Consider the following 8,319-nt stretch of genomic DNA (forward strand, 5'->3'; position numbering starts at 1 on the left):
GAAAGCGAGAAGGCGCCTCCACTGACCGCCTCCAGCACCCCCGCCCACTTCTCCCCAAGGTTGCGTTCGGCCCCGGGTGGCCGGTTTTTTGCCCCGGAGCTCGGTGGACGGATTTGCTTTCTGCTGAGCGCCTCTTTTCTTTCTGCAGGGCCGAGCAAAAATATCAAATGCGAGCAAATGAAGCATCGAAATGGAGGCCAATTTACAGAAATGTGCAATTAGACGAGAAGTGCAAAATAAACACTCTCTGGGTCGGGGGTGGCAGGCGAGGCGGGGAGCAGGGGAGGAGGAGAAGGGGGGTCTGCGGGCTTAGTCCGGAGTAACGGGGGTAGCCGAGGGGGGAGGGGGAGAAAGGGGTGTTGGAGGGGGAGACGGGAGGGGGTGGGGGGGAGGCGGCCGATCTTTGTCCCAAGCGGAGCTCGCCGCCCGCTCATAACCGCGTCGCCAAGTCAACCCGCGGCGACTTGGCAGATTATCTCCGAGGGTCAACACGCCCCGGCCGGGCAACCCCCCTCGGGCCCTGCCTGCTGATCGATGCGGTCACTCGCGGCCGGGTGATAGCGTCTGGTCCTCCGCGGCCGCGGCGAACAATGGACTCATTGACGCGCGGACGCGCAGAGATTAGGCGCGCGGGTCCCACCGCCTTTCCCTCCCGGCCCCTAGGGCCGCAGGTGGCCCTTTTCCCTGAAGAAATCGCCGGAACTCCCCCCGCCCTCCCCCACCGGCTTCCCCCAGTCCGCCCTTCCCGAGAGCTGGGACACCAAGGAGGCCGGGTGCGGCGCGCGTCCCCACCCACGGGCGGACCTCCTGGTGCCCAGCTCTCTTCTGAACGCATATGCTGAGACCGCACCAGGATCGCACGCCGCAAGGATCCTGCAGGGAAGTCCCCCTTCCCAACTGGCTTTTGCTTTTTGATGAAAATGAGCGTGTGTGAGTAGCGCATTCGATCCGTACGCATTTAAAACACCGGTATCTCCACAAGGAGAAAATACATTACAATCTACCTCGTGAAGGGCTGGGTGTCGTTTGTGGTTTAGGAAAGTCAGGTTGCAGTGGTTTCTCCCTTACTGGTTCCTGGTGGTTCGCGTTCCTTCTTGCCAAGGCTTTTCTGCAAAGGTGGCCAGTTTTTCTAAAACCTTCCGTGTTGGTTCGAGGACTGTGGTCCTTTCGGTAGGACCCGTCCAAGGCCACCCAGGACGCCCTGGACAACTGGGTCGGATGCGCGGCTCATGCTCAGGCCGGGGCTTGTGCGCCACCGCGACCCGGAGATAGTCTGCATCATCCGGTCGGAAAAACTCAGGCCCTATTTAAGTGAGGACCGCAGGATACCCAGAAGTTACCCAGCGGAGGTCACAGACTGACGGCTGTCATTAAAACGCAGCGCTTTTAATTCTTTTCTAAACACGTCCCTCCTCTCTTGAAGCGCTTGCCTTATTTCAATCCGACGCAGAACACACGTTCTTTAGCTGGCTCGGACTGGGGCTCAGGATCCGTGGGAAGCCATCGCGGATCTGGAAACCCCGTGCCAACGCCGTCCCCTCCTCCCAGCCACAAGAGGGGATGCTAATTCTTTCCCCCTCTGCCACATTAGGAAACTACACTGAGTTGGTCAAAGGAACCCCAATTTCCCCAAATCAAAATTAATAATGCCCTTCAATTACCAAAAAAAAAAAAAAAAAATTTAAATGCCATTGTGATCAATTCTGAAGTTACAGTTTACTCTCCGGAAGTCCCCCGAGCACGCCACAGTTTAAAAACATACAAGGAGGGGCGCCTTGGGTGGCTCAGTCGGTTGGGCGTCCGACTTCGGCTCAGGTCATGATCTCACGGTTTGTGAGTTCGAGCCCCACGTCGGGCTCTGTGCTGATGGCTCGGAGCCTGGAACCTGCTTCACATTCTGTGTCTCCCTCTCTCTCTCTGACCCTCCCCCGTTCATGCTCTGTCTCCCTCTGTCTCAAAAATAAATAAACATTAAAAAATTTTAAAAAAAACATACAACCAATGCTGGGTCTTTATGGGTTAGTTCACTGGCATCATTGCGATCCTGTACAAATTTCATAAATAAGACACAAGACCAAGTCCTTCCTATAGAGCTAGGGTCTGCAAACTTTTTTTTTTTTTTTTTTACGGTACTCCCTAACAGTTACAAAAAAGTTTAAATGCACAACCTCGGCATGTGTATCTGTATAAATTGTATTAATGAATTAGTGTATTGTGTATATTATCAAACAAACAAGGAAAACAGACCACTTAAAGTATGATGAAAAATATACATTTCTATGATTGAACGTAAGCTCGAAGAGTTTCACGAACGCTCCACTTCAGATCGCACGGCCAGCTCGGCCTACAGGTGTGTGCGGGGAAACTCAGCTGAGAGAGAAAATTGAAACAAATGCAGGTGCTCTTGGGTACCTGGGCCTGGCTTCTTAAGGCAGTCGGCCAGGCCAATAATGGCCCCAGGCTGAGCCACGTGGGGCACAGCGGAGCCTATTGCGCTGCGGCCGGCCCGCCTGTCCCCGCCGGTGGCGGGTCCCCTTGCGGAGCGGAGCCGAGCTGTCAAAGCTAGCGGGGGTGGCGCCGGGAGCGGGAGGGCCACACAGCTCCGACTCCCCGGCTCCGGCTTCCAAACCCGGGCAGCAGCCATGAACGGCGAGGAGCAGTACTATGCAGCTACGCAGCTCTACAAGGACCCATGCGCCTACCAGCGGGGCCCCGCGCCGGAGTTCAGCGCCAGTCCCCCCGCGTGTCTGTACATGGGCCGCCAGCCCCCGCCGCCGCCGCCCCCGTTCCCGGCGACCCTGGGCGCGCTGGAGCAGGGCAGCCCCCCGGACATCTCCCCGTACGAGGTGCCCCCCCTCGCCGACGACACCGCGGTGGCGCACGTCCACCACCACCTCCCAGCTCAGCTCGCGCTCCCCCACCCTCCGGCCGGGCCCTTCCCGGATGGAGCCGAGCCAGGCGCCCTGGAGGAGCCCGGCCGCGTCCAGCTGCCTTTCCCGTGGATGAAGTCTACCAAGGCTCACGCGTGGAAAGGCCACTGGGCAGGTAAGTCCGGCCCCTCATCCCCTTAGTCCCCTCACCGGCTCCCGTCCCGGCTGAAGGGCTCCCCAAGACCCTCTACCGGTTCGCGTTCCCAGCCCCTATGGACAACCCAGGGTCGGACTAAACTCCACATGGAGCCAACGAGGCGATCCCGCGCAGAAGCGCCTTTCTGGTCCCCTTTGGAGCGTCTTTTCCACTCAGCTCTCCTCCTGGGCTTAAACCCTTCCTTCCCTATCTATACGCTGAACTCCAGCAGCCTGCGCTCCCCCAGCCAGCCAAGGCCTGGCTGAGCTCAGGCTTCTGACCCTCCGGAGGGATCCTCCTCCACTGGAGGGATCCACCTGGCCAGGACTCCACGGCGTGAGCGTCTAGGAAGCCGAGCAAGACCCTAGGATGCTCCCGACCCGGGCCGGGGCGTGCCTTTGGCGTCCTGGGCCCCTGTGGCCTTGAGCCCACCCGGGAGCCGTCATTAGAGGAGACGGGCAGTGTCGGGGGCGCTCAGCGGATGCCGGAAAGCAGGGAAGACAACTGCATCAAGCCCGCGAAGATGTTCGGCGCGGAGGGGAGGGGGCGGGGAGGGGGTACTCACCGCCAGGCCGAGGCCGGGCCGCTCAGGCTGGAGGCAGGCAGCTGGGAGAGGCGTCTTCCATGCTGGTGCGCTATCTGAGCAAGCAGAAGCGTTCGAAGGGGGTCTCCCCGCGCTGCTTCCCAGGAAGTAAATCTGAAGAAGGAATGCCCTTCTTGCAACAGCTGTGCCGGGGGAGGCGTGAGCCCCGTGTCCCCGCGGCCCTAGGCGCCCGGCGTGTCGCAGAAGGTCTTCCCCGGAGCCGCGAGGCGAAGACGCGGAGCGGCCTCCAGGCCCCCTCCCCCGCCAGGAGCTGCCGGCAGGTTCCGGCGCGGCCTGGGCGCCGCTACACGCTGCTACCGCTTCCGTGCCGGGGCCACCTCTGGTCACACCTGCATGGCGCATAGTTGACTTTTCTTTTCCTTCCAGCAGTCGGGGGTAGGGGGAAAGGGGCTCGGCGCCCCGTCTGCCCGCCCTCCCCGTGCCTGACGCAGACCCCGGCGCGGCCCGGCGGGGCTTTGTGGGGCCCGGGCTCGCCCAGGGTGCCCGGGGCTCGCCTCTCCCTTAGCTCACTTTTTCGTGAAGGCTGAGTGGTGAGGACCGGGCGGGTCCGAGGACAGGACAGGGCCCAGCTGGGCTGCAGTCTTCCCCCACCTACCGCGCAGCCGGGGGCGAGGGGGGCGCCAGACGCTGCCCCGCGCCACTGCGTCCTTACGCGGCCCAGCGCGTCGGCCGCCGCAGGCCGGGGAGTCTTGGGAAACGCGGGATTCTTGGGAGGCGGAAGGACCACGTCCTTCGACCAGGGTGGGACCTAAGGACGCACGTTTCCCACGTTCCCGGCCGTCCTTGCAGCTTCCTCGGGGGGGAAAAGGGCGAGCGAGGCCTAAAGTGGGGTCACCTCCCACCCCCGGGGTGTGACCCCTGCTCTGGTGGCGCCTGGGCTCGGGCGGGCCCTGGGAGCCAGACGGTAAATGCTATTGGTTAATCGTCCGCCTTGCCCTGGGGTGAAGGAAACCCTGAAAGGGTAACTAACATCCTACGGTGGGAGAGTCCGGCCGGAAAGCCCTTTGCCAGAGCTTTCTGACCCGCTGCAAGCTCAGCTCAGGGAGAAGGGACCGACCCCCCTCGCCTGGAAGCTGCCTTTGGGGTGCTCCTGCGACCTCGAGGTCCTCCCGGGAAACTCTCTAAGGAGCGGAGCTTCAAGCGTGCGTGAACTCGCCTGTCCACTCCTGTGGGGTTTCAAACGCCTGGGAAGGGTAAAGTGACCAGAGGGTTCTCATTTGCAGTACAGATATGAATGCTAATAACAATACTGTAGGCACGTTTGAAAACGACCTAAAAAAATGAATTGTAGCAGCCTTGCTGGCAGGCTTGCCCCTAAACTGCCTCCCCCTGAGCTTTAGGGAAGGGCGCAGACCCAGGGGGCTCTTGACATCTTCTTAAGTAAGGCCACCCGCCGGCATCCCCTGCCAAGCCGTCCTGGGCATAGGTCTCCTTGGGTGGTCCCAAGAGATTATGGATGGAATTTAAGAACCTCAGAGGGCCTTTTTAAACGCTCCTTTAAGGCTCCCTCTCCTCTCTCCTATGCCAAGGAAAGCTTAGAAGCATAAGACTCTGGAAATGCTCCCCAGGGAGTGGGACTCGTCTGCTGACTCTGCCCAAGCCTTGGATTCTGGGCGCCTCCTTTTGGCCTGGGGGAGAGCGGGCCTAGTTCTCCCACCTAATAAACCCTCTCCCCTCCAAACACACGCACTAGCTTTTTCAATCGCCTAAAGCTTCCTAACAGTCACAGGAGAAATATCCTAGACTCCGCCCTAAAACAGGCAGATTTAGGCCTCTTCCTAGAGTGTTTAGTGAAACTTAGCTTCCACGAAGTCTGCGCCTGGGGGTGCAGTCGGTACCTGGCAGAAAAAGGAAAAGTTCAGGACCTGGTGCACAGCGACGAACAGCAGGCGTGTGGGCCAGCTGCTGCTTCCTTGGGCCTGGGCTAGGAGCTGGAATAGAGCCTGCGACTCCAACCCCGTCCGGTGTGAGGCTCTCCGCTCCCAGCGGGACCCCAAGGCTCCCCTCACCTTTGCCAGCATTTGGGGCCCAGAACACGGAGGCCAGGGCTGACAGGGACGTTCCTCCGGGCCCAGAATAGTTTCCCTTCTCCAGGGCCTGGGCAGAGGTTAAAACAATTGTAGAAGAATTTACCAGCTCTGGAGTCGGGCACGATTATAACAATATTACTACTAGAGAGATAATAGTCAGATATAACAATATATGTCATGAGATCAGGGTTTTTATTAGCTCAAGGCTTTTTTCACACTGAGGGTTGTACTTACAAGTTGGTCGTGAAAGCAATTAACTGAGCTGAGACCTTTAAAAAAAAAAACAAAATAGTAAACAATGGGAAAAATTAGGTGTATCGTATGTGATAAAGATTGCTTGGTTTTATGTTCTGAACTTTTGGGGGTCAGTTCTGTGTCAGTGTGTGAAACAGGTAATGCTCTGAAATGTATTCTTACTGTGTGGGTGACCATCAGAAAGCTGGGGGGGGGGTTAAGTCTTATATTAAAGGCACTTTATTGCCTTTGTAGAATCGGGTACGTTTGGATAACTATTGTGGGCATTTTAATGACCATCAACCTGAACGCTGGCCGAGTGAAGCCACCGAAGAGCCACGATTCGTAGAGCCCACGGCCTGCTCCCAGAGAGAGCCTGAGAGCCCCGCACAGCTTTGACCTCCAAGAAAAGGGGACCTTTACTGGAGAAAGTCCGCTTGAGGCCAGACTGAGCTCTGGGACAGGAAGTTGAGGCTCGGTGGCAGGAACAGCTGGGAGGACCAGGACTCCCAGGACGGGGGCTTCAGTGTTGGGCTGCGTGGGTGGGGCCAGGGGTCGAGGGACCACACTCACGTGCCCTGTCGCCCACAGGCGGCGCCTATGTTGCAGAGCCAGAGGAAAACAAACGGACACGCACTGCCTACACTCGCGCGCAGCTGCTGGAGCTGGAGAAGGAGTTCCTGTTCAACAAATACATCTCGAGGCCGCGCAGGGTGGAGCTGGCCGTCATGCTGAACTTGACCGAGAGACACATCAAGATCTGGTTCCAAAACCGCCGCATGAAATGGAAAAAGGAGGAGGACAAGAAACGCAGCTGCGGGACAGCGGCCGGGGGTGGCGCGGATGCGGAACCCGAGCAAGACTGCGCAGTGACCTCGGGCGAAGAGCTGCTGGCGCTGCCGCCACCGCTGCCCCCCGGTGGTGCCGTGCCGCCGGCCGTCCCCGCCGCCGCCCGAGAAGGCCGCCTGCCACCTGGCCTTAGCGCGTCGCCGCAGCCCTCCAGTGTCGCGCCCCTGCGGCCACAGGAACCCCGGTGAGAGACGGGGGCTCCTCCTTGCCAGGAGGCTTTGACCACTGGTAAAGAAGGGGGGAGGGTAGGAGTAGGACCCTGGGTGTGGACAACCAGCCCTGGCCGTTCAAAGGGGGGAGGCCACCCCAGACAGAAGGGGAGAACTCGCGTTCTCGGGTGCCTGTGCCAATCGGGGCACCTTGGGGGAGATGCCGGCAGACCTTCTGGAAGGAGAAGAGAGGTTTTCGGTAATATCTGGGGCCTCTTCGGGTGATACTGTCGGATTGGCGACACCTGCCGCTGCTGTGCAGCTCCTAGCGCTCCAGAACCGTGGACCTCTTTAGAGAAACCAGCTCAAGAAAAAACAACAGAAACTACAAGTTGGAATGCGCCCCCAACACACCGCAGGCAAGCTGGAGTGCCTTAATCTGCCCTAAAACAGCCCGTTTTACTTGGGCTTCTGCCTTAATGCTTAGAAATGACGGAGAGGAAACCTCCAAGGCTTCAAAGACCTAGTGAAATTGATGCCCATGGATTAGAATAATCCTCCGGCCTCTTCCTCCTCCCCAACTTCCTCTTACTTTTTAAAAATCCTTTGAGTATAGCCACATACCTCACCAGCTCCTATCCTTCAATCCGCATCTCTTTCCTCCAAAGAAGAGAACAGAACATCTTGCAAGGATGGCTGGGCAACAGCAGGGCTGGGGCAGAAGGGTGCCAGAGTCCCTGCACATGCAGTCTGGCCAATGCTTGGAGAGAAGACAGGTGGAGGTGGGCCTAGAGCAAGGGACTGGGGGAGAAAGATGGCCCCTGAGCCTTCACTAAACTGAAGATATTTGGAGCTAAATCTATGTGGATTTGCTTCCCAGTCTCAGGGCAAGGGAGGCTAATCCGAAAGGCAAGCAGCGTGGCCCGGCCCACCTTGGAAACTATTTGCAGAGACCCTTGATTTCCACATCTTTAGAAATGATGAAAACGTATGTGGTTGGGGAGTTTGAAAACTGATTATTTTTATTTAAAGTTTTAAAGTTACCTAACAGGTCAGCTGCTTGCTTCAGGGTCTGGGCCCCGTGGTCAGGTGGTGTTTGTGGAAAAGGATTAATAAATACAGATCACATGGAAAAGAGATGCACACTCATTTTCCTCGCTTTGTCTCAGGCCTTTGCCACGCACCGATTCCATTTCACTTCAAAAATTAAAGCAGCGTGTTTTTATTTTATTTTTTGGTACTAACCAGGGGGAAAGGAGCAATTTAGAAGTACTACGTCTGGGTTTGAGGTTGGGGCAGCATATGAGCTGGTTGAATGTTCAGTTTGGTTTCATTTTTAACTTGTGTCACTACTGAAGATGAATCTCTCAGGCAGTGTAGCCCAGAC

The 8,319-nt window shown here is 57.8% G+C and overlaps 1 protein-coding gene across 1 annotated transcript; it reads left to right on the forward strand.

Annotated features, from left to right (window-relative positions):
• Nucleotides 1-2,579: 2,579 nt before the first annotated feature.
• On the forward strand, nt 2,580-8,069 carry PDX1 (pancreatic and duodenal homeobox 1). Its single transcript, XM_043602736.1, has 2 exons — nt 2,580-3,045; nt 6,526-8,069. Exons 1-2 carry the CDS (start codon nt 2,643-2,645, stop codon nt 6,969-6,971), a joined length of 849 nt encoding a protein of 282 aa, XP_043458671.1. The 5' UTR covers nt 2,580-2,642; the 3' UTR covers nt 6,972-8,069.
• The last annotated feature ends 250 nt before the right edge of the window (nt 8,070-8,319 follow it).

The sequence above is a fragment of the Prionailurus bengalensis genome, chromosome A1 (assembly GCF_016509475.1).
Source record: "Prionailurus bengalensis isolate Pbe53 chromosome A1, Fcat_Pben_1.1_paternal_pri, whole genome shotgun sequence".
Classification (NCBI taxonomy): domain Eukaryota; kingdom Metazoa; phylum Chordata; class Mammalia; order Carnivora; family Felidae; genus Prionailurus; species Prionailurus bengalensis.

Coding starts and splice junctions, on each gene's coding strand:
- PDX1 (XM_043602736.1), top strand. CDS start 2,643: ATGAACGGCGAGGAGCAGTACTATGCAGCTACGCAGCTCTACAAGGAC. Junction 3,046..6,525: donor GTGGAAAGGCCACTGGGCAG/GTAAGTCCGGCC, acceptor TGTCGCCCACAG/GCGGCGCCTATGTTGCAGAG.